Source organism: Halteromyces radiatus (assembly GCF_025201355.1).
Source record: "Halteromyces radiatus strain CBS 162.75 chromosome Unknown BX664scaffold_7, whole genome shotgun sequence".
Taxonomy (NCBI): Eukaryota; Fungi; Mucoromycota; class Mucoromycetes; order Mucorales; family Cunninghamellaceae; genus Halteromyces; species Halteromyces radiatus.
The window spans coordinates 65,437-88,148 of NW_026251693.1; the positions used below are offsets into that span (position 1 = coordinate 65,437).

General features: G+C 33.4%; 10 protein-coding genes across 10 annotated transcripts; 6 read left to right on the forward strand and 4 right to left on the reverse strand.

Moving 5' to 3' along the window:
- Positions 1 to 717: 717 nt before the first annotated feature.
- BX664DRAFT_351987 (Ctr copper transporter family-domain-containing protein) lies at positions 718 to 1,416 on the forward strand (the record flags this gene model as incomplete). The annotated part of the gene is made up of 2 exons (XM_051547667.1): positions 718 to 1,020; positions 1,129 to 1,416. The coding sequence occupies 2 exons, from the start codon at positions 718 to 720 to the stop codon at positions 1,414 to 1,416; spliced, it is 591 nt and encodes a 196-aa protein (XP_051397367.1).
- Positions 1,417 to 2,039: 623 nt separating this feature from the next.
- BX664DRAFT_338902 (asparaginyl-tRNA synthetase) lies at positions 2,040 to 3,720 on the reverse strand. Its single transcript, XM_051546529.1, has 4 exons — positions 3,457 to 3,720; positions 3,276 to 3,390; positions 3,043 to 3,180; positions 2,040 to 2,972 (listed from the first exon to the last, which is right to left on the reverse strand). Exons 1-4 carry the CDS (start codon positions 3,684 to 3,686, stop codon positions 2,076 to 2,078), a joined length of 1,380 nt encoding a protein of 459 aa, XP_051397368.1. The 5' UTR covers positions 3,687 to 3,720; the 3' UTR covers positions 2,040 to 2,075.
- Positions 3,721 to 3,951: 231 nt separating this feature from the next.
- BX664DRAFT_380323 (eukaryotic porin-domain-containing protein) lies at positions 3,952 to 5,278 on the forward strand. The gene is made up of 3 exons (XM_051548895.1): positions 3,952 to 4,290; positions 4,372 to 4,523; positions 4,609 to 5,278. Exons 1-3 carry the CDS (start codon positions 4,062 to 4,064, stop codon positions 5,260 to 5,262), a joined length of 1,035 nt encoding a protein of 344 aa, XP_051397369.1. The 5' UTR covers positions 3,952 to 4,061; the 3' UTR covers positions 5,263 to 5,278.
- Positions 5,279 to 5,682: 404 nt separating this feature from the next.
- Positions 5,683 to 6,868, forward strand: BX664DRAFT_338905 (uncharacterized protein). The gene is made up of 4 exons (XM_051546530.1): positions 5,683 to 5,779; positions 5,860 to 5,884; positions 5,973 to 6,288; positions 6,348 to 6,868. The coding sequence occupies exons 1-4, from the start codon at positions 5,736 to 5,738 to the stop codon at positions 6,695 to 6,697; spliced, it is 735 nt and encodes a 244-aa protein (XP_051397370.1). The 5' UTR covers positions 5,683 to 5,735; the 3' UTR covers positions 6,698 to 6,868.
- Positions 6,869 to 6,934: 66 nt separating this feature from the next.
- Positions 6,935 to 8,355, forward strand: BX664DRAFT_181724 (integral membrane protein DUF92-domain-containing protein; the record flags this gene model as incomplete). The annotated part of the gene is made up of 6 exons (XM_051540023.1): positions 6,935 to 7,246; positions 7,307 to 7,497; positions 7,590 to 7,617; positions 7,719 to 7,955; positions 8,023 to 8,157; positions 8,233 to 8,355. Coding segments are annotated over 6 exons (969 nt in total), but the record flags the coding sequence as incomplete, so codon positions are not given.
- A 141-nt stretch (positions 8,356 to 8,496) lies between these two features.
- Positions 8,497 to 11,532, forward strand: BX664DRAFT_338909 (U3 small nucleolar RNA-associated protein 6-domain-containing protein). Its single transcript, XM_051546531.1, has 11 exons — positions 8,497 to 8,611; positions 8,679 to 8,826; positions 8,904 to 9,072; positions 9,187 to 9,626; positions 9,711 to 9,976; positions 10,096 to 10,176; positions 10,243 to 10,366; positions 10,445 to 10,540; positions 10,613 to 10,755; positions 10,830 to 11,124; positions 11,189 to 11,532. Exons 1-11 carry the CDS (start codon positions 8,531 to 8,533, stop codon positions 11,350 to 11,352), a joined length of 2,007 nt encoding a protein of 668 aa, XP_051397372.1. The 5' UTR covers positions 8,497 to 8,530; the 3' UTR covers positions 11,353 to 11,532.
- On the reverse strand, positions 11,498 to 12,465 carry BX664DRAFT_338912 (uncharacterized protein). Its single transcript, XM_051546532.1, has 4 exons — positions 12,082 to 12,465; positions 11,910 to 11,974; positions 11,745 to 11,825; positions 11,498 to 11,687 (listed from the first exon to the last, which is right to left on the reverse strand). Exons 1-4 carry the CDS (start codon positions 12,269 to 12,271, stop codon positions 11,598 to 11,600), a joined length of 426 nt encoding a protein of 141 aa, XP_051397373.1. The 5' UTR covers positions 12,272 to 12,465; the 3' UTR covers positions 11,498 to 11,597.
- Positions 12,466 to 13,254: 789 nt separating this feature from the next.
- On the reverse strand, positions 13,255 to 14,811 carry BX664DRAFT_301098 (kinase-like domain-containing protein; the record flags this gene model as incomplete). Its single annotated transcript, XM_051542372.1, has 4 exons — positions 13,255 to 13,903; positions 14,028 to 14,091; positions 14,188 to 14,412; positions 14,529 to 14,811. The coding sequence occupies 4 exons, from the start codon at positions 14,809 to 14,811 to the stop codon at positions 13,255 to 13,257; spliced, it is 1,221 nt and encodes a 406-aa protein (XP_051397374.1).
- Positions 14,812 to 15,040: 229 nt separating this feature from the next.
- Positions 15,041 to 16,467, reverse strand: BX664DRAFT_338917 (uncharacterized protein). The gene is made up of 5 exons (XM_051546533.1): positions 16,428 to 16,467; positions 16,195 to 16,352; positions 15,581 to 16,037; positions 15,432 to 15,512; positions 15,041 to 15,335 (listed from the first exon to the last, which is right to left on the reverse strand). Exons 2-5 carry the CDS (start codon positions 16,246 to 16,248, stop codon positions 15,283 to 15,285), a joined length of 645 nt encoding a protein of 214 aa, XP_051397375.1. The 5' UTR covers positions 16,249 to 16,352; positions 16,428 to 16,467; the 3' UTR covers positions 15,041 to 15,282.
- A 1,778-nt stretch (positions 16,468 to 18,245) lies between these two features.
- Positions 18,246 to 21,971, forward strand: BX664DRAFT_361024 (potassium/sodium efflux P-type ATPase). The gene is made up of 6 exons (XM_051548212.1): positions 18,246 to 18,738; positions 18,825 to 19,081; positions 19,154 to 19,216; positions 19,299 to 20,530; positions 20,630 to 21,230; positions 21,342 to 21,971. The coding sequence occupies exons 1-6, from the start codon at positions 18,277 to 18,279 to the stop codon at positions 21,901 to 21,903; spliced, it is 3,177 nt and encodes a 1,058-aa protein (XP_051397376.1). The 5' UTR covers positions 18,246 to 18,276; the 3' UTR covers positions 21,904 to 21,971.
- The last annotated feature ends 741 nt before the right edge of the window (positions 21,972 to 22,712 follow it).

Genomic DNA, 22,712 nt, shown 5'->3' on the forward strand with positions numbered 1-22,712 from the left:
AGGGGAGGTGTACGATCCAAGAAATAATGATAAAAAAACGGATGATTCTTTCCATTGAGAATGTAAGTATAAAAAAACGCTTTGATGGCAATAATCTCTCAATGGTAGTACCGATATATTTTGTTATAAAGATCAAAAAAACGAAAGACGTTGTATAGAAGAAATATGTTCAGCTGAGAGTCAATAATATGATGATGGAAAGGTTGGATGGTCATTCCTTCCGAATATGTATTTTTAGTATAGACAGTCAAATCATTTTTTTTTTTTTTTGTTTGTTTGTTATTGATCTGTATGATAAAGTTTTAATAAAATGAATATATTATTGAATAAAAAAAAAACAAAATATGGTTTATATGTTGATGTTGGACTATCTTGGTCTGTGCTCTCTTTATTGTTCACTTTTCGTATTTTTTTTTTTTTTTTTTTTTAACAAAAAAATCTATCAATGTGACATTAAGCTTTAAGCCAAACCTAGCTTGGTTGGTAGCTCCGCGATTTTGAGAATTTTTTGCTATACCAATGGTTTTCCTCGCCTAGGAAACTAAGGTAATGGATGATTTGAAGCTCCTACTCGCGAATAAAAAGGGATACAAAAAAAAAAGTGATTTCTACAAAAGTACCTCCCTCTTTCTTTCCTTTCTACCTCTTTTTTTTTCAACCCATTCTCGGTCAACTTTCTTTCTCTTTTTCTCAACTTTATATATACATACAACAACAATGGATCATTCAACAATGGACCATTCTTCTCATGGATCAGGTAGCATGAGCGACATGGGTGGAATGAATATGGACATGTCTTCTATGACTATGGGTACTTTCCATTGGTCTTCTACTGGTGATGCTTTATGGTTTGATGCTTGGATGCCCAAATCAGAACCTGCTTATATTGGTGCATGTATTGGTTTATTTGTATTTGCTGTGGTATCTCGTGGATTATTAGCTTTGGAAGTCTATTTCGTGTCATGGCGCGCAAGAAGATTTGAATCTATTCATCAAGCTAATCATATCTCTATGTCACAGGTATTAAAAAAAAAAAAGAATAGTGATAGTAGAAATAGAAATGTTAACAAAAACAAACAATCAATCAATGATATTCATCAAACTTTGTTTTTTCTTCTTCCCGTTCAGACACAATTGAAAGACCAAACTTCAACTTCTTCTCAATCATTGACAAATAAGGATTACCCTACAGAACTTGGATTACCATTGGTTCCTCCTTTCTCATGGATCACTGATCCTATTCGTAGTTTCTTGACCACCTTCTCATCCTTTGTAAGCTATCTTCTCATGTTAGTGGTGATGACTGGAAATGGTGGCTTCTTTATTGTTGTCATTGTTGGTATCTTTGTTGGTGAAATTGCTTTTGGTCGATTCCGATCCATTGGTGGTATGAAAGGCGGTGAACATGATCATTAATTTATCTCTATTATCATTATTTTGTGTACACTTTATTTATTCATATGCATGTATTATCTCCTAGTTGATTCCCTCCTCCTTTCCTTCATCATCTTTTTTACTCCTCCAAGTCCTCCATCAATATTTTTGATTTCTTCATAATACTTATTTTACATATTACCTCCTCACTCTTTTCCATACTTCATACTTATTAGCCTCCTTCGATCTTATTGTACAAATAAAAACATTTATTTTCAATTTTTTTTTATGGAACATCCTCAACGCTCCTCTTTTTCTTTCTTGTGTGTACATGTATATATGATCTCTGAAGATATGAATAATTACTATTATATGATGTTGTCAATATGACCTGTTGTCAATCATACTCTCATTTGCCCTTGATCGACATCTCGTTCTTTATTCTCCGATACTTAAAAAGGCAATGGTCATTTTACGTATCTGACATAAAAGAGTACAAAACGTGCATATACTGTTACTATATACATATGGAAATTTGTCTTTATTGACGGATAATGATGATGATACAAAAAAAAAAAAAAAAAAAAGGAATAATCTAACACTACTATTTCTATCTAGTAAAAAAAAAAAAAAAAAAAAAAAAGGATATGATACAAAATCTATCTATACATATATAATAAAAAAAAAAGAGAGAAAATACACTAATATTTGCAATGACCAACCCATCTAGGGATAGGTACCACTTCGCGGACATTATCAAGACCAGTCAACCATAACATCAAACGTTCAAAGCCAATACCATAACCACCATGAGGAGCCGAACCATATTTTCGCAAATCCAAATACCATTGATAATCTTCACAATTCATATTGGCCATTTCCATCTTGTACTGTAAAACATCATATCGTTCTTCACGCATGGATCCACCCACTAGTTCACCAATACCAGGTATCAATAGATCAAAACAACCCACTGTCTTTCCATCGAGATTATCACGCATATAGAAGGGTTTTAATTCCTTTGGATAGTCGGTCACAAATACTGGTCGCCCACAACAGTCATCCGAGACTAAGTAGCGCTCATGTTCAGATTGTAAACTGGAACCCCATGTTGTTGGAAAATCAAATTTCTTTTTGCTTCGCTGTAAAATATCGATAGCTTCCGTATATGTCATTCGTACAAATGGTTTATCCACACTCTTTTGTAACTTGTCCAATAAATGTTTGTCGATCCATTGATTGAAAAAGGCCACATCCTCTTGACAGGTTGTCATCACATGCTGAGTTGTTTGTTGGATACTTGCTTCTGTCACGTCTAACAGTTGATCCAATGAATCAATAAATGTCATTTCTGCTTCTGCCATCCAGAATTCTGCCAAATGCCTTGATGTCATAGATTCTTCTGCACGAAACACTGGTCCAAAGGTATATACACGTCCCATTGACGTAGCCATGATTTCCGCATGTAATTGTCCTGACACTGTCAAATACACAGGTTTTTTAAAAAAGTCGGAAGGAGCTACACTGAATACTTCACCACCTCCTTCGCAATCCGATGATGTCAATAATGGCGTGTTCACTTGAATAAATTCTTGATTCTATTGATGATATACAGATATATTAGTTCATACTCGAAAAAAAAATATCGATTTTATTTTCTATTCTTACAGCAAAAAACTTTTGAAGACCTTCACTAGCAGCATGTCTAATTCGTAGTACAGCACTACCAGTATTTGCACGAGATCTTAGATGATTAATTGTTCGCATAAATTCGAGTGTGTGTCGTTTCTTTTGAAGTGGATATGTCTATGATAAAAAAATAAAAAAAGAAACAGAAACGTCAGTTATCCAAAAATCATCCTTTTCCTTTTATTATTATTTATTTATTATTATTTTATTACACTGTCGCATTCACCTAAAATTTTGACCTTATTGACTTGTAATTCCATACTTTGTTCCTTGCCTGGACTTGTAGCTAATATCCCTTGTAGTTCTACACATGTTCCAGTCGATAACCTTATACCCAAAAAAAAAAAAATAGATTTAATAGTTGAATAAGAAGGTTTCAAATTGGCAACTTACTTGTGGATAGGTTGGTCGTCGTTCAAAATAGCTTGAATACCTTTCAGAGTAGAACCGTCGTTAATGGTGGCAAAAGACAATTGTTTTTGTTGACGAACGGATCTTATCCAACCACGTATAGTAACATTGGGTTGAGGTTTTTCGGATAAGAGAGTTCGAATAGTTTTAGTGGGGAATAAAGGTTTTGTTGAATAAAGTCGACGATGACCTTGTAAACTACAACGAAACATTTATTTTTTTGAAAAAAAAGGGGGAAGAAAAGAGAGAAAAGGCAGGATCTTTTTTTTTTTTTTTTCCTCAATTCTCGAGAAATGTGATGTCAGAGCGAGTCACCCCCCTTCGCTTGGAAATGCTTTTTGCTCAACAAATTTTTGATTCCGTCTGGTGGCTGGCAAAAACTCTTATGTCTCTTATTTTTTTTTTTTTTCGGTATTATCTCTCTCACTTGTGTGTTCGGCCTAGCTTCCTTTTTTTTTTTTTTTTTTTTTTTTTTTTAGCTCTTGTCAAAAAAAAGTTTTTTTTTTTAACATTTTACATTTTAGATTTCATTTTTTTTTTCTCTTTCTTCTTCCTTCTTCCCCTTTCTACCTCGTTAATACATCATAATGGCCACACCTGTTGTTCCTCCCACTACACCTACCAACACTGCACCCATCACTCCTGGTGCTACTCCTCGCATCTATTCACCTCTTTCTACTTTCCCAATCAAAGATCAACAACCTACTGGTTCTCCCTTGAACCCTCTTCATTGGGGTGCTTGGTTCTCTTATCAAAAGTCCAAGTTGAATCTTCCTAATCCTGGTAAATTTGAACGTTTACACAGTGAAGCCAAAGGTAATATTTCGATTCCTATTATTCAAAAAAAAAACTTTGTATTTAACCTTTTTTTTCATATATTAATAATAATAATAATAGACACATTTGTTACCAACTATTTATTCGACGGTGCTCAAGCCAACATTGTTAAAGAATTATCCGGTAACTTCCACGTACAACATCAATTCTCTTTAGGTTCTCAAGTCATGCCTCCCATGTACAACTTTATGTCTGGTTATATGACTGAAAGAGTAAGTGACCACAATCAAAAAAGAAAAAAAAAAGAAATAGAGAAGCTAATTCTTTTTTTTTTTTTTTTTTTTTTTGAATAAATAGACTATGGCTCAAGGTACTATGGACAATGATACCAACTTGAATGCAGTTGTTCGACATGCTTGGTCTGCACGTACAGCTACTAAGGTTGTTGCTCAAATTACTCATATGCCTGGTCAATCCATGCTTCAAATTGATCAAGATTATACTGGTTCCGACTTTTCTTGCAATATCAAAGCTATGAACCCCAATCCTCTTGAATTCACTGGATTGTATATGGCTAATTATTTGCAATCTATCACTCCCAATTTGGCTCTTGGTACTGAAGTGGTATTGCAACGTCCTACTCCAGATATGGAAGAAACTGCCATGTCACTTGTTGGTAAATATACCGGAAGTGACTTTGTTGCTACAGCTCAATTCCAAGGACTTGGTGCTATTCAAGCAAGTTATTATCAACGTATCAATGAAAAGGTAGAATTCGGTGCTGAAATGAATATTATGGTACAAAATGGTCGTCGTGAAGCTGTGGCTACTGTGGGTGGTAAATTTGATTTTAGACAAGCTACTTTCCGTGGTCAAATTGATACTACTGGTAGAGTGTCTGCTGTATTGGAAGAAAAGATGGCTCCTGGTTTCTCTTTCCTCATCAGTGGTGATTTGGATCATATGAAGGGTCAAAGCAAGTTTGGTGTTGGTATTATGTTATCTGCTTAGATTTTTTTTTTTGTCTTCTTTTTTATTCTTTTTTTTTTGATTTTTACAATCTATTTGTTTTATTCTTTTTTCTTTAGTATATATACTTTCTTTTCCTCCCTTTCCATCCACTTTCCCTTACTGTCTTCATATAGTATACATCATTCAAATATACATGTTGTCACTTTATCTTTCTTTCTACTATTGTACACCTCCTGTTTCTCCCCTACCTTTTTTTTTTTTTCCTTTTGTAAAGTGAAAAATACATCAATCAATAAAAAAAAATATGCAACAACATCAATTGTCTGTGGTTCTGCAGTTTCGACTTGGATGCTGTCAATTCACACATCACATGCGGAAATTCAAATTCGATTTCTTATTTTTTATTTTTTTTTTCCCTGTTTCCAAGTTATTTTTCCTTCTACACTTTTCTTCCATTCCTTTTTTTTTTTTATTTGTAAATCAATCAATTACCTTTTTTTTTTTGAAATAATATGGCTGAATATCTTGCTAGTATTTATGGTACAGAAAAAGACAAGTAAGTAATCAAGTACAAGTTGTAAAACTATGTCATTGAACACTATATTCATTTATTTCTTTTATGTTTGTTATTTATAGAGTCAATTGCTCGTTTTATTTCAAAGTAAGTAGTGAAAAAAAAAAGGATAATATATTTTGTTTATAATAATGACTGATTGAAACTTTTCTTTTTTTTTACTATGAAACGATAGATCGGTGCTTGTCGACATGGAGAACGTTGTTCTCGTAAACACGTTAAACCTACTTTCTCACAAACAATGCTAATTGCTAACATGTATCGTAATCCTAGTCATGAGCAACCTCGTTTATCAGCAGAAGAAGATCAAGCCAATTTTGATTTGTTTTATGAAGATGTATTTATGGAACTTGCCTCGTTTGGTGAAGTAGAAGAAATGATCGTTTGCGACAATGTGGGTGATCACTTGGTGGGGAATGTTTATTGTCAATTTAGATATGAAGAAGATGCTGGAAAGGCGGTGGAAAGCTTGAACGATCGATTTTATGCTGGTAAGATATAATATATATATATAACTAGGATTTTTACAAAAATATTTGTTTGATGATAGGACGACCTCTGTATGCAGAATTATCACCTGTGACTGATTTTAGGGAAGCATGTTGTCGACAAAACGAAATATCAGAATGCAATCGTGGAGGTTTTTGTAACTTTATGCACTTGAAACATCCATCAAGATCACTAAGACGAGATTTACAAGAAGGACAACGACTGACAATACGAGAAAAGCGACGGGAAGCTAGACAACGGGAAGATGAAGAAAGACGACAACGGGACGAAGAACGACGAAGACGATACGATGAAGAAGAAAGGCGGAATCACCACAATGAAGATGATAGACAACAACAACAGCAAGAGGATTATCATAATATTGTGCAACAAGAATCAATGACCATGTAGATAGATAGTCCCCCCACTTTTTTTTTTCCTTCTATATATATATATTATCTGCTTTTTTTTATTCCTTTATATTGATATTTACATATCTTTTTTTTTTTTCTTTCTTTCTTTTGTTTGATTGATATATATTTATTGTGTTTTAGTTTAAGTTTGAATAATAAAAAGCCAAACCAATTTTAAATGATACTTTTTTTTTCTGACTTTTTTTACTGATGATGATGGACTCGATGACCTGAGAAAAAAAAAAAAAAAAAAAGGGGGAGGGAATGGAATTACCTTTTTTTTTTTTCTTCCTTTCTCTCTCACACCCACACACTCCTTTTTCTCTTTCTTTTCGAGATTACCAATTTAAAAATACCCATGCATCCCATTATCTTTGCCTTTGGTTTATCCACGTTATTGGTAGTATATACACGTCGAAAGAAATCTCTCACAAGAGATGGTGCTGGAGGTGCATTTGTGCTTGGTATGACCACATTTGCATCTTCCTACTGGCTCTTCACCGTGGTACTTTTGACCTTTTTCTTGACTAGTTCGAAACTAACAAAGGTAATCAAATAAAATAAGAAGTATACTTGTTTTTAATAAATCTTTTTATACTATTGATAGTTCAAAGCGGAAAGAAAACGACTCCTTGAAGATGAATATGATCTATCTTCTGAACGCAACTTGACACAAGTGTTGTGCAATGGTTTGGTGGGTGGCATTGCCGTATCGTTTTTCCATACTTTGGCTGACTCAGAACTTGTTTGTTACTCTTCATTTCCCTGGGGAAAAATGCTTCTTTGGATCTATATTGGGTAATCATCATCATATTAACACTCTTTATTACTATTTTCATCTGGTATATATTGTATTGACTTTTTTTTCTTTTTCTTTTTTTCTTCTGTAGACACTATTCTTGTTGCGCTGGTGATACGGTAAGAAGAAGAAGAAGAAGAAGAAGAAGAAGAAAAAAGGATGGATGAAACTATCATCTTTTATTTTTTTTTTTTTGTCTCATATCATCTTTTCATTTTAGTGGGCAAGTGAACTAGGTATTTTGAATTCATCATGGCCATTTCTTATTACGAAATGGGAACGTGTACCACCTGGCACAAATGGTGGTGTGTCTCCATTAGGACTATTTGCTTCTTTGGCTGGAGGTTTATGTATTGGATTGGTGGCAGCTCTTTCATTGGCATTGGATCAACGTTGTCATGGATTTGATTGGAGTGTGATTATCTTGGGTGCTATGGCTGGACTTGGAGGCTCATTGGTAAGAGAACATCTCAAATGATTTGACTATGACATAACCCTGACAATGATATTTACTGTTTGAACAGATTGATTCCATTCTAGGCGCTACTATTCAAGAAACAGTATACTCCAAGGATAGAAAAATGATAATGACAGATAGATCAGCAATAAAGGAAGCAAATATCGACATTCGTGGTTGGAATATTTTAGATAATCATCAGGTAAAAAAAAAAAAAAAAAAAAAAAGATTGAGTTAGGGTTTATTGTCTCGCTTATCACTATTTTTTTTTTAATAGGTGAATTTCGTCTCTTCTTTGTTGACATCTAGTCTGTGTGGTTTAGCTGCATTGTATTTTCAATAGTGATAGATATTTTTGTATAGTGTATAAACCAATAAAAAAACATGATGATCATCAAGCTTTTGAATAGTTTCTGTCCTCCAATCTGTCAGAAATGAGCAGGCATCAGCCACTTGGTCGTTTTTTTCAACGACCGATTTTTTTCTTCACATAATTTGAACATTTTTCTTTCTCTCTACTTTTCTTTCTTTCTTTTTCAGTCTTTTGTGATCCTTACGATCGACATACAATCAATATGGCTGATACCGTACAATACTATATGGAACGTATGGTTCCAGAATTAGAAGAACTGGAAAAGAAAGGTTACTTCAGTGATGTATGTCTTGTTTTTTTATTTTTGTATGTGTTGTGATCTGTTTACTTATATAGATCTTTATATATAGGTCGAAATCAAATCTATTGTCAAGAAACGTACTAACTTTGAATACGCTATGAATCGTCGTATTGCCAAAAAGATCGATTTTTTACGTAGTATTGAATATGAAATCAACTTGGAAGCACTACGAAAGAAGAGGAAGAAAAGGATCACAGGCAAGTCATACTATATTTATGTCAAGGGAAAATACAAATATTGCAAAAACTAATCTTTTATTCCTTTATTGTTATAGTTATCGATGGAAAAGTAGGAACTTCTGAATACTCCATCAACAGACGTATATTCCATTTATTCAAACGGGCCACCAACAAATTTAAGGGCGACTTGTCATTATGGATTCAATATATCGAGTTCGCAAAGAAAAACGACGCTCAGAATATCCTCAGTGGGATCTTTGCACAGTAAGTAACATAGAAAAAAAAAATATCAAGGAATACATTAAAGAGGAGTTAAGTTTATAAATCTTACTAAACTCATTCACTTTTTTTTTCGTCTTTCTTTCTTCATATTAATAGAGCCATTCAATTCCATCCTAACAAGCCTAGTTTATGGATCCTTGCGTCTTCATGGGAATTTGAAGACAATGCAAATATGGGAGCAGCACGATTATTATTACAAAGAGGATTACGCTTAAACCCGGATCAGACTAGTCTGTGGCATGAATACTTTCGCTTGGAACTGTTGTATGTGGAGAAAATCAAAGCACGACGACGCATATTGGGAATCGATGAAAAATCTGAAGAACAACAAAAGGGTGATATGGAAATTGATGATGAAGAAGAACAAAAGGATGACAACATGATTCAATTACCAAAAATCACTGGTGAAGATTTGAATAATGACTCGGATGCTGTGAATCAATTGAAGGAAAAAACAGCAGATGCTTTGAAGGAAGGCATGAATCCTATTTTGCAAGGTTTATTGGCCACCATTGTGTACAAGAATGCGATTGCTGGTAAGTTATATGTAGAAGATGAAACATTATCACAGACAGATTCTCAATTTTATTACCTTTTTTTTTTTTTTTTTGTCTTATAAGCCCATCCCGACAACCTCGATTTTAGAACCGCTTTTATCGATATTTATCGCACGTTTACAGATACTGAAAAGGGATGTGACTTGGTGTACGATAGTATTCGACAAGATATGAATGACAATCCTCATGCTCGTACTTACTTGGCAACCCGACATTTATTTACAAAACCCAATGATGCAAACAACGAATCAAAGTACATTTCTATTACGAATCCTTCTTTTGTGGTAGCTCTCAAGGCATCTGTAGACGAATTCAATCTATCTGTGAAGGTAAGAGAAAAAAAAATGATGAATGTAAAATGACAAAAAAAAGTATGGATATGGATGACTGATTTGATATCCATGGGATGATTCTCTCTCTCTTCTTTTTTTTTTTTTTTTTTTTAAAGGAACTATGTGTCCCACTTATGTGGCAATTGTACTTGGAATTCTTGATCCAATGGAGAAAACTCATTAGTGAAGAAAACTTGGTAAGTTCCAAAAGAAGCTTGTGACGATCATATGGGTACTGATTTTTTTTTTATGTGTTGAAATAGAAATTATACCTTACAAAGCTATTGCAACGAACATTCACATCATGTCAAAAGAAAGATTGTCTTTCTGAAGAAATATACAAATTATGGATAGACTTGCTTGTAGATCAAGATGAAATCACTCAAGGTAAAAACCTCAATTTTTTTTTTTTTCATTGATCATGACAAATTTGACTGATTTTCTTCCTTGTTTTTGTTGGTATAGCTCAATCCAAGGCAAAAGAAGCTACTAAAAAGTACCCTCATTGTCCAGCTTTATGGCTTGCTCGTATCTCTTTAGCTCAAAAGGAAGATGGTAACGGTAGGTTGATTACCAAAGAAAAAAAAAAGGCGGAATGAAAACACGTAAAACTAATCTCATTGAAATTGTTAGATCAACCCCAAATGATATTATTCAAACAGGCTTTGGAAAACCTACCTTCATCCTATGATTTATGGGCATCATATGATGACTTTTTGCAACGACTTTCTGAAGAAAATACTCTCACATCTGAAGAAGTGAATGACCTTTATTTGGTAAATCACACACATCTATATATTTACAACAAAATGAGTATGACTAACCTCAATTGATTTTTTTTTTTGAATAGGATGCTTGTCAAAGGGTTACTTATTTGCTTCCATCCGTTATGACAGCTACAGAAGAACGTAACCATATCAAGGATTTGATATTATCTAACTATATCAAATGGTCTGCTGACGTTTGTGGTATTGAAGCAGCCCGGATGGCTTACAAAAAAGTGATCCAAAGTATGTATCCTACCATCCAATTTTACAAGACTTGCTTGGAAGTTGAAAACACATATGGTCAAGGTGGTCAAGATGGACAAAACAAAGTGGAATACTTGTTTGAAATGGCGGTACGCATGGAAAACAGTAAAGAAGGTAAATCATTGATATATATATATGCATTACGAATATATTGACTCAATCTTTTTTTTTTCTATAGATACCTATCTTTCTTATTTGTCATATCTCTATTCTCAAAAGAAATTCCAAAAGGCAAATACAATTTATTGGAAAGCTAGTAAAGAAGTTTTGGACAAGGCAACGTTTGATCTTCGATTCCAAGATATCAAGAATGGCACCGTATTCAATGTTTTTGCTTTATAAATAGTAGTATCCCCCCTTTTCCTTTCGCATACACACATATATTTTGTTTCTTTTTTTTTTTATCACATTATGTTCATCCATAGAATCCATCATTTTATATTTACTAGTCCTTTGTAGAATATTTTATTTTCTTTTTATTTTTTTTTTTTTATCAACAATAAAAAATGATATGGCATTTTTGAAACAACAAATGGTTGAATCATATATATATATATATATATATGTAAAATACTATACTATAATTTTTAAAAAGCAGAATTCAAAAATTCAAGTAGATTGGATCGATTTTCATCTCGCTTCTTGTCATCAGAGGTTTTGTGGATCTTGAGTTTAACCTATATTAACAAATAAAGTTGTATAAATGATATTCTCTTTTTTTTCGCTTTTGTTACCTTTTTGCCAGTAATAGGATTTCTTCTATGATCATCATCATCGCTTGAATCGTCATCACTTGTATCCGATCTTTTACTCTTCTAATCAACCCCAATATAATAACAAAATAATAATAATAGGAAAAAAAAGGTTAATAAGGTACACATACGGGAGAATCCACTTACCGATTTCTTCTTCTTTTTATGTTTACTGGATGATTTCTTGTGTTTCTTTCTGGATCGTCGTTCTTCTATTGAATGGAATGGTAAGTAACAAAAGCTGATAATCCCCTCCCTTCTTATCCCTTCAATTGCAATAGGTGTAAATCTTTCATAAAAAGGAACCTATTTTTCTTACCTTCCGAGTCACTTGATGAACTAACTGAAACACTTCGATGACGATGGCGACGATGATGATGACTATTACTACGTCGAGAAGAAGTGGGTGACCTTGAACGTCTATCTTTGTCGTCGTCTAATTGTATTAACATCATAGTTCCCCAAACCCCAAATACAGAAGGGACAAATGAGGTGAGAAGAGAGAACATTAACCAAGATCATATACGTTTTCCAACCAGACAAGTTTCATATAGATATATTACAGTAGTATTGACATTTATCCGTTGTAATGGTCCATAAGAGTAATAAAAATAAATAAATAAACAACAACATATTAGTTAAAGAAGACATTGATTCAAACAAGGATCGTCACTTTAATAATAAAAAAAAAATTGTATCATCATTTTATTCAACTTACCACGCCTACTCGCTTTCCTTTCTTCTTTCGTCAATGGAGATTTGCTTCTTGATCGAGTATCATGCTCCCGTCGCTTGCGCCCACTACTACTACTACTGCTGCGATCATTTTGGTCACGATGTGAAGACCGTCCTAATGATAACGGCAAGATCCACCAAAAAAAAAAAAAAAAAAAAAAAAAAAAAAAAAAAGAGAGGTTAGGATATAATACAGTACAAGTAGTGAAGGCTTAATCAACATGATCAATCCCTTCCATATATCTAGAAGCTTTACCTTCACCCATATTTGTATTGTTCGTAAATTATCCAAAAAAAAAAAAAGGAAAGTGAAAGAAAAAAAGAGAGGGAAATGATTGAACCGCTATTAAGAAAAAAGATAAAAAAAAGATTGGCTGAGGTTGAAGACCCGTCCAACATGCACAGCCTATAATAGTGTTTTATTCAAAAAAAAAAAAAAAAAAAAAAGGTGGATATATAATAAAACAATAAAAGAAACAATAAAAGACAAAGTAAAATCATTGTAAACGGTGCATTTTCTGTCCAACTTTGGTGTACTGATATAAAGGAAGCTTCTTGCTATTGCTATCAGGGTCATCCTTTGTATCTGCATCTTGTGGTGTCAACGGAAACTCATCATCATCATCCTCATTTTCGTCGTCATCATCACAATCATAACCAAAAGTCAATGCATTAGCTGGTTGATGATCAATAATCACACTAGGTCGAGAAGTGGGTGAACAAGTAGAAAAATCCCATCCTGTCAAAATAATAAAGATTAGCCTTTTTTTTTTTTTTTTTTTTTGGTTGATATACCTTGTGTTTGTAGTGATGATGATAAGGATGTCAATGGGCGGTGATCTCTTTGTGTATATTCTGGAGATTGGCCAAACAGAGGACAATGTGATTGTAAATACTGAGCTAAATAAAGAGGTGGCGGAGCAGTCTGGATCCAAGGATGTAGTAAAGCGTCCTTTGTAGCCCAACGTTGTTTAGGATTCTTATGTAAACATCGTTGCACAAAATCATGACATAAACGAGATAAAGGTTTGTTAAAAGTCGGTGGATGATCATGGAGAATCCGATCAAAAATCAAGGATGTACGTTTAGCATCATAAAACGGGGGTTTTCCACTGGCCAGTTCAATAGTGGTGATGCCAAGTGACCACATATCCACTTTGGTGTCATAGAGTTCGCGACGGATCATTTCAGGTGATAGCCAACAAGGTGTGCCTACAAAACTACGTCGGGCTAGCACACTGTTTTTACGCCTGCTGGTTGGTGTTAATTTGCCTGATACCCCAAAATCACACAGTCGTACCACGCCAGTGTTAGCATCCACCAGCATATTAGCCGCTTTCACATCCCGATGAATTAACTCGTTGCTATGCAAATAATCAAGTGCTTCGAGGATTTGCTTCACGATGCTATACAAAAAAAAAAAAAAAAAAAAAAAAAAAAAAAAAAAAAAAAAAGATCTTGTTAATAAGAAAGTAAAAAAAAAAAAAAAAGGTAATAGATGATGGATGATGGATGATGGATGATAATTACCAAGAGATCAGCAATTCATGCAGGCCATGTGGATACCATTCTGTCAATAGATCTAGACAAGAACCTAAAATTCATTTCACAAATGACTTCATCAATGACAACCTTCCTTTTTAGGAACACCGCCTTTCAACCTTAATTTTTTTTTTTTTTTTTTTTTTACCTGACATGATTGGGGTGATGATATATAAATAAGAGAAAGATACAAAGCTTTGAAGAAGAGGTAACAAATTTGGATGTTGACATAATGACATGATTTGTACTTCACGATGTAATGCATCTAATCGAGCAGGGTTGTCGAGCGTTTCTAAATCCAATTGTTTGACAGCTACCAGCGCTTGAGTGGGAGGATAGAAAGCAGCATAGACATGAGCACTTGCACCTGAACCTATCATCAATGAGATGCAAATCATTAATCTAGCCAATCCATCACTCGTATTTTGTCATGGGAGAATGCTGTTGTTCAAATAAGGTTTCTGGTTTTTTTTATTATTATTTAATTACCGATGAGGGTGAGAAGATGATAATCTTCTTGACGAGTTGTATATGGATTGGATGATGATGATGAAGTTAATGATGATGATGATGATGATGATGATGATGATGCTGTTATTGTTGCTGATGTTGATGGAAAGATATTTAATCGCGAAACATAGGTGGAAAGTGAATTTTTTCGTTTCATAGGCTGTTGTTTAGCAGAAATCAACAGATCATTCAGAGGTGTATGTTGTGCAACTGATAATTGACCTTTGACATGAATCCGAGTTTCAGAAACAAAAAAGGACATAAGACAATATTTAAACAAATAAGAAAATAATGATAAAGAATGAAATGATAAAAAGAAGAAAGAAGAGATAGTAGAAAGAAATTTGGAAGTTGGTTTAAAGTTGAGCAGGCGAATACTGAGTTTTAGGGTTAATTAGTTTGAATTCTGTTTCATAAAAAGAGAGATCATCCAATGGAAGGATAGACTAGTATCAAATACAATTTTGTTCATTTCAGTAAGTTTTTTTTTTTTTTTTTGTGGGAAAATAAAACAATTTTTATTTATTTTGAATGACTCCAATCTAAAAGATGAAGAATACAAAAGGAAGTGTATGTACATATAATAATAAAAAAAAGGAGAAAATATAAAAGAGATCGGTCCAGAATTCTATTCTAAAATGGCCAGATCTTTCCCGTGGGATAGAATAAAAAAAAATACACGCAACAACAACAACAACAACAATAATAATAATAACGAAGTAATTTAATCATACTAAAATGTCGACCATTGCCAATCAGCAGGAACAGAGGGTATTGGACTGAAAACTATCATCATTAAAAAAAAAAAAAAAAAGAAAAATAATTATTATCTTTTTTTTTTTTTTTATATATACCCAAATCATCCATTTTTCTTTTTATTACCTGTATTATTGAGTTTCTTGTCTTTTTGGTTGTTATTGATGGCGATACTTTTCGATGAAGATGCATCAGTGGCGGTAATATCTATAATATATATAAAGGGTTTGTGAATATGAAGCTTTACTATTGTCTTACTTTTTTTTTTGACTTACTATCTTTTCCTGGTTCTGTTATCTCTTCCGTAGTATGAACTTGATGTGATATTATACCAGGTTGTCGCTTTGCAAATGATGGTTTCTTTGGTGATGATTGTTTTTGTAACTGAGTAGCTCTAAATGTAGGTGAGGTTGTTGAAGATTGTTCTGATGGTGAAGAATTAGGCGATTTCTTGCTCAAGGAAGAAGGTCGTCGTTTCTTTTGTTGTAGTCGTCGTTGTTGTCGTTCTTCTTCCATCTTTGTCCAAGCAAGATATTCCGTAGTACAATGATCACATCCACGAGAAAGAATTCCTTCAGAATGAAACTGACAATCTTGATCCAATCGAAAATAACTTGAGCAATGTTGAGTACAAAAGATATCTCCACATCGTCGACAGTGATGTCTTCGTTCAAATAATCCAAACGATGTTGCACAACCCTGATACTCACAATGCGCTGCTTCCGAATCAGGCTAGAAGGGGAAAAAAAAGAAAAAGAAAAAGTCAGTCTTTGTTTTATTGAACCATAGACCCCCCCCCCCACATTACACTACACTAACATATGTATATATTTATCTGTTTCTTTTCCATATTCCAATCTTGTAGACCAGGATATTATTCTTTCATTACCTTCCAATGATGTTTTGATGGTGGACCAGTAACAGAAAATGATAATTGATCCATATAAAGAATGTCGCAGCAGAAAAAAAAAAAATAAATGAAGCGAAAAAAAAAGAAAGAGGTATCTAAAAGTTGACCACACCAAGATTTCAAACTTGCGTCTAAATCTTAACAAGTGTAAAAAGAAAAAGTTAATAAGTAACAAACATAACAACAACTACTAACCATATATAATAACATACATTGAGAAGAAAAAGAAAAAGAGTAAAGGAAAAAAAAAAAAAAAGAGGTAAAAGAGGAAAAAAAAAAAAAAAAGGAAGGAAATGGAAAAAAAAAAAGGTGAATGAGTAATTTCAATCCCAGTAGGTTGTCACCATCACCACAAATGCTTTATTGACAATATAATATAAGATATATATATATATATATATATATGAATGTATAAACAGATAATGAAAGAAAAAAAGAATAAGATGGTATATAAAAGAAGGGTAAAATATTATCATACCAATGATGTTTTGTCCAAAGAGAGGGAGAGACCAAAATAAGTCCAAACTGGCATAGATACAGAGACAAAGGTGAGATGAGCATCTTGAAAGGAAGAGTGTTGTAAATCATGTTGACTTGATACTTTGGGAAGAGCATATCCATACTTGAGACCAGTTTCTATCAACCCTAAAGCTTTCGTCATAGCATCCTTACTACCTTCGCGCTTGTATAAATAGATCAAGTTGATAGTCAATGTTCTTTCCAAACATTCATCCCGTAATGGTGGTGGTACTTGTCTTAAACAAAAACAAGCATAATCCAAAGATTGTTGTATTGTTGGCGCATATCGTACCATACTTGAAATGGCTTTCTGAAAGTTTTGAATTTGGATTCTACTATATTTTGGTGTGTTGTTATCCAAACCATTTGGGAGTTTGATCATATCGCATAATAGGAGAAAAGCTGCTTCTGCTTTTGAGAATGCATTATGCTTACAATAGTTTATCACTTGATGCTGTGCGTCAATTACATTTTGAGGTGGATCACGTCGAAATGGTGGAGATTGACGGGAAGGATAATTCATATTGTCGGAAAAAAGTGAAAAAGTGAAAAAGAGAGAGAAAGAGAGAGAGAAAGAGTCAAAAGAAAAGAGAGAGAAAGGAAAAGATTCTTTTTTTCCATCAAAAAGAAAGTGGCTGACATTCAAAAAAAAAATTTCACCATAGTCCTTTTTTTTTTTTCTTCCCTGTTGAATAAAGCAAAGACAAGAAGGGGAACAATAAAAAGAATTAGGCACGTGATAAACCAGAACTGTATCCAATAGTGGGCACGGATGATTTCCATGATTACCTTTTTAGATATCACAAAATCCAATCTTGTTTCTTGATGTTCTGATACACTAAAAAAAGAAAAAGTTAAAAATCTGGTATTCATGGAAAAGATAAGCTAATAGATCATCGTGTTTTCCGTAGCATCATCGGCATAAGAAAAAAAAAAAAGGATTACGTTTTTAGTATGATAATGATGAATCCCGTTTTTAACTTTCTTCTCTTTCCATTAATTTCATACTAAAAATCATAAATAGTGCGGAAGTATAGGATGATTGATCAAAAAGAGAAAAAGGATGAGAAACATAGTATGTTTCAGTTGGGTTATCTTTTTTTTTTTCCTTTTTTTTTTTTTTTTTTTTTTTAGTTACCATTTGATTATCCTATTTAAAGTGATAATGATATTCATTTACCGTTTAAGCGATAAAAAGGTTATGTCTGTTTGTTTGTTTTATGATTATAGTTTTTAAACTATCAAACATAGAATTGAAGTATTCACGTTTTTTCTTAATCGAAAGATGAGAAGTAAAAGAAACTGAAGTAGAAATCCGGAATGATATCCACCAATAGGAAGGATGGAAATATGAAAAATAGCATGACATAGTAGAAATAAAAATGGAAATTAATATGAACTCCGTTTTGGATTGGATCAAGGTTTAACATCAGTGAAATCCATATAAATAAGTCAAAACGTTTATTGTTTTTCTTTCTTTTTTCTTTTGTTTCTTATTTTTTATTTATTTCTATTCATATATATATATATTTGTACATTATAATGACACATCAAGATCAAAATCAAACTACTATTCAATTTGATGCATTACCAGCTGAAGGATACCGTCAAAAATATGCCAATAATGAAAAGATATCACAAAAACCCCTTACTAGAAGTTCTACTGGTCAAAGTAGTGGTAGTTTTGATACAAAATCTGTTAGATCTGTAGTAATGAAACGTATGAAATTGGTAAAACGATTCAAGAAAAAAAAGAAATTAAACAATGCAATGGATGAACAAGAAGATCGTGTGGAAGGACCTCCTTATCATACTATGGATTTAACTACTGTAGCTGAATTACTCAAGACTGATTTGGAAGATGGTTTATCGGATCAAGATATTGAACAACGTCGTGCTGAATCTGGTTATAATGAAATGGAAGGTGAAGGTGGTGTTAATCCTTTTCAATTGTTATTAAAACAATTCCTGAACGTTATGGTTTTGATCTTATTGATTGCTATGGTAAAAAAAAAAAAATTGAGTTACCGCACAAAAAGGGCATTTTTTTTTTTTTCTCATTCAATATATTTTTGTTATGGTTATATTAGGTTGTTTCTTTTGTATTCAAGGACTGGATTGAAGGTGGTGTTATCTGTGCTATTATGTTTCTGAATGCTGGTGTTGGTTTTGCTCAAGAATTCAAAGCTGAAAAAACAATGGATTCCTTACGTCAAATGGCTTCTCCTACTAGTGTTGTCGTTCGTAATGGTCATCAAAAGACTATTGGTACTCGTGAACTTGTTCCTGGTGATATTATCATTCTTAAAAGTGGTGATGTTGTAGGTGCTGATTGTCGTATTGTAGAGTAAGTCCTCATAAAAATAGATAGTATATACGTTCTTTTTTTTTTTTTTTTACTCATTGTTTCTTTCTATAGAGCTTTCAATATGGATATCGATGAAGCTCTCTTAACTGGTGAATCTCTTCCTGTGAATAAAATGTAAGTTAGTAACAAAAATAGAATTTGATGGGAGTTGAATACTTTATTTAAAGGAAAAAAAAATTAACACTGTTTTTACTAGGACTGAACAAATTGAAGGTGAGGAGGTACCTTTGGGTGATCGTGTGAACATGACCTATTCAAGTACCGTTCTGACCAAAGGGCGTGGTAAAGCTCTTGTTACAGCTATTGGAATGCAAACTGAAATTGGACGTATCGCCAAACGACTCTTGGACAGTGGAGACAATCAAAAAACGCCTCTTCAAAAATCATTGGATCGTATGGCTTGGGCTTTGTTGGCAGTCGCTATCTTATCAGTCATAATCGTATTTGCTTGTGCACGCTTCCATATCAATGATGATGTGATTCTCTATGCTATCTCAACGGCTATTTCAGTGATTCCTGAAGGTCTAGTGGCTGTGGTGACCCTTACTCAAGCTTTTGGTGTTCATTCTATGGCCAAACGCAAAGCTTTAGTGCGAAGATTGGCAGCTTTGGAACTTCTTGGTGCTGTGACAAATATCTGCTCCGATAAAACTGGTACATTGACTCAATCTAAAATGGTGTTAACTAGACTCTGGCGTCCTGACAGTGGCTTTTTTAGTATTAGTGGACTTGGCTTTGATATCAAAGGGGATATGATTCGCGAAAATGATGACAAAATGATGGATCCAGCTGACTTATCTAATGGATTACGTTATATGACAACAACAGCAGCACTTTGCAATATGAGTGAAATTCGAAAAAACAAAACAACTGGAGAATGGAATGGTATTGGTGATCCAACTGAAGTGGCATTACAAGTGTTTGCATACAAGATGAATATGGGAAAACCTTCTTTGACAAAACCCAGCAAAGATAGAAACAATATTATCGGTGATGGTGTAGGTAGCAACAGCAATGAACAACAACAAGTTTGGAAACTAGTGGCAGAATATCCATTCGATTCTACAATCAAACGAATGAGCACGATTGCGAAATCCCCTGAAGGCAATTACATTGGTTATCTTAAAGGTGCAACTGAACGGGTCCTTCAATGTTGTGTGGGTTATTATCAGGAAAATGGTGACATCAAATCGGCAAATCCTCAAGAATTAGAAGATCTCGTTCTCCCCCAAGTCGATACTCTTGCTTCTGGTGGTTTACGAGTTCTTTCTTTGGCAATGCGAAAAATGAAAGCGGAAGGTGAGGTTACTGGTGATACTTTTACTCGTGAAGATGTAGAACAAGATATGATCTTTTTGGGTCTTGTTGGTATTTATGATCCTCCTCGTGAAGAATCAAAATATGCTGTAGAAAGTTGTCATCAAGCAGGTAAATGAATGAAAATGAAAAGGAAAAAGAATTATTTTGAGAGAAAACAAAATATAACTAACTATTTTATTTTATTTTATTTTATTTTTTTAAAAAAAGGAATCACTGTACATATGCTCACTGGGGATCATATTGCTACGGCTACTGCTATTGCTCGTGAAGTTAGAATCATTCCTGAAGATTATGGGTTAAAAAAAGACACCAATGGACATCAAACAATTGAAACAGCAGAATTAGTCATGTCAGCACAGAAATTCGACAAACTGACAGAAGAGGAAATTGATCGATTGACTGAACTCCCATTAGTAATTGCACGTTGTAGCCCTGATACCAAGGTCAAAATGATTGAAGCTCTCCATCGACGGAAGAAGATTGCTGCTATGACTGGGGATGGCGTCAATGATAGTCCTAGTCTCAAAGAATCAGATATTGGTATTGCTATGGGTGAAGCTGGATCGGATGTAGCTAAACAAGCAGCTGATATTGTCTTGGTCGACGACAATTTCTCAACCATTGTAAGCGCTATTCAAGAAGGTCGTAGAGTATTCAGTAATATCTCCCGTTTTGTGGTTCATATGGTCTCTGCCAATGTATCTGAAGTCACTCCTCTTTTAATTGGTCTTGCATTCAAGGATACAATGGGTAATTTGGTTTTCCCTATGTCACCTATTCAGATTTTATTCAATAATATTTTGACAAGGTAATTAAAAAAAAAAAAAAAAAGAACAATAGTTGACACTATATATATATATATATATATATATAAAACAGAATGAACTCACTTTTTCTATTTTAAATATTTTGAAAATAGTTCACCTCCTGCTATGAGTCTCGGTTTGGAACCTATTCATGCGGATGCAATGACAACACCTCCTCGTACATCCAAACAAAGCTTATTCTGCTTGTCGAACCTAATGGATATTCTGTATTATGGTTTTATGATTGGTCTCATCTGTTTCTGCAACTTTATCGTGGTGATCTGGGGTGGCGCGGATGGATATGCATCTTTGGGGATTGATTGTAACAAGGAATATGATGAAGGTTGTAGAACCGTTTACCAAGCGCGTGGTGCTCTCTTTGCCACTTTGACGGTGCTAAACTTGTTACATGGCTTCACTTGCCGCGATCTGATTCATTCTACCTGGAGTTTCAAGGCATTGCGTGGACCTCAAAATTTTTACTTGTATGGCAGCTTTTTGTTTGGCTTGGTTCTATTGGTGATCGTGTTGTATGTGCCTGTCCTGAATACCTCCGTCTTTAAGCATGAAGGGATCACTTGGGAATGGGGGATGACTGCCGCTTCTGTCTTGGCCTATATTGCTTTGGCTGAACTTTGGAAGGCTCTCAAGCGCAAGTTTTATCACAAGATATAGAACTCATGATTATTATTATTATTGTTATTATCATTATTATTGTTATCATTATTATTGTTATCATTATTTATTTTATATCTTCCATGTATTTTTTTTTTATAAATAAAATGTTTTATAGTGTTTTCCAAGTTCAAAGTTATGAATGCTTTTACCCAAATTGGGCTCTCCAGAGTGATCACTTTTACCTTTTATTGTTTATATACATTTGTCGTTCAAGCTCTCAGATTGTAGTCTCACTCATGGACGTTATCGATTGTAGTTTAGATTTTTGTTATCATTATACACGGTAAAAAAAAAAAAAATTGAAAAATTAATATTAGTATCGACTTTTCAATACGAGAAGTCAATATCGTCAGTATTCCATCAATTTTTTTTTTTTTTTTTTTTTTACTATGATATATTTACTGTAATGCAGTGATCGAATAAAAAGTTTTGTTTATGGAACTCATTTTTCTGCAGATCGATCACATCAATATTTTAATAATTATGATATCCTAATACGGCATCAGAATATTTTAGAATCATATAGTAAATTAATTGAAGTCAAATATTATCAGCTAGTCTTCTTATCCATAGTATTCTTTTTCGATATGTGATTGAAGATAGAGGATGATAATAAGTATGATGAAGAATGATGAAATAATAAAGTGATAGTATGGTTAAAATGATTGGATGATAACTATTTATAAACATTCTTTCATGTTATTATAATAATAACCTGTTGTATGATGATTCAGAGACAATATTCGAATAGGGCTTTATTAATGTAAGAATGTAATAAAACAATATTCTATATATAAACTAATTGA

Coding starts and splice junctions, on each gene's coding strand:
- BX664DRAFT_338902 (XM_051546529.1), bottom strand. CDS start 3,686: ATGTTTCGTTGTAGTTTACAAGGTCATCGTCGACTTTATTCAACAAAA. Junction 3,181..3,275: donor TTTTAGGTGAATGCGACAGT/GTAATAAAATAA, acceptor TTTTTATCATAG/ACATATCCACTTCAAAAGAA. Junction 2,973..3,042: donor GTCTTCAAAAGTTTTTTGCT/GTAAGAATAGAA, acceptor TATCATCAATAG/AATCAAGAATTTATTCAAGT.
- BX664DRAFT_380323 (XM_051548895.1), top strand. CDS start 4,062: ATGGCCACACCTGTTGTTCCTCCCACTACACCTACCAACACTGCACCC. Junction 4,291..4,371: donor TTTACACAGTGAAGCCAAAG/GTAATATTTCGA, acceptor TAATAATAATAG/ACACATTTGTTACCAACTAT. Junction 4,524..4,608: donor CTGGTTATATGACTGAAAGA/GTAAGTGACCAC, acceptor TTGAATAAATAG/ACTATGGCTCAAGGTACTAT.
- BX664DRAFT_338905 (XM_051546530.1), top strand. CDS start 5,736: ATGGCTGAATATCTTGCTAGTATTTATGGTACAGAAAAAGACAA. Junction 5,885..5,972: donor ATTGCTCGTTTTATTTCAAA/GTAAGTAGTGAA, acceptor ATGAAACGATAG/ATCGGTGCTTGTCGACATGG. Junction 6,289..6,347: donor GAACGATCGATTTTATGCTG/GTAAGATATAAT, acceptor GTTTGATGATAG/GACGACCTCTGTATGCAGAA.
- BX664DRAFT_338909 (XM_051546531.1), top strand. CDS start 8,531: ATGGCTGATACCGTACAATACTATATGGAACGTATGGTTCCAGAATTA. Junction 9,073..9,186: donor CTCAGTGGGATCTTTGCACA/GTAAGTAACATA, acceptor TCATATTAATAG/AGCCATTCAATTCCATCCTA. Junction 10,177..10,242: donor TCATTAGTGAAGAAAACTTG/GTAAGTTCCAAA, acceptor GTGTTGAAATAG/AAATTATACCTTACAAAGCT.
- BX664DRAFT_338912 (XM_051546532.1), bottom strand. CDS start 12,271: ATGTTCTCTCTTCTCACCTCATTTGTCCCTTCTGTATTTGGGGTTTGG. Junction 11,826..11,909: donor ATAAAAAGAAGAAGAAATCG/GTAAGTGGATTC, acceptor GGGGTTGATTAG/AAGAGTAAAAGATCGGATAC. Junction 11,688..11,744: donor ATCCTATTACTGGCAAAAAG/GTAACAAAAGCG, acceptor TTGTTAATATAG/GTTAAACTCAAGATCCACAA.
- BX664DRAFT_338917 (XM_051546533.1), bottom strand. CDS start 16,248: ATGGATCAATTATCATTTTCTGTTACTGGTCCACCATCAAAACATCAT. Junction 16,038..16,194: donor CATCAAAACATCATTGGAAG/GTAATGAAAGAA, acceptor TTCCCCTTCTAG/CCTGATTCGGAAGCAGCGCA. Junction 15,513..15,580: donor AACAGAACCAGGAAAAGATA/GTAAGTCAAAAA, acceptor TATATATTATAG/ATATTACCGCCACTGATGCA.
- BX664DRAFT_361024 (XM_051548212.1), top strand. CDS start 18,277: ATGACACATCAAGATCAAAATCAAACTACTATTCAATTTGATGCATTA. Junction 19,217..19,298: donor TCTCTTCCTGTGAATAAAAT/GTAAGTTAGTAA, acceptor TGTTTTTACTAG/GACTGAACAAATTGAAGGTG. Junction 21,231..21,341: donor TTCAATAATATTTTGACAAG/GTAATTAAAAAA, acceptor TTTTGAAAATAG/TTCACCTCCTGCTATGAGTC.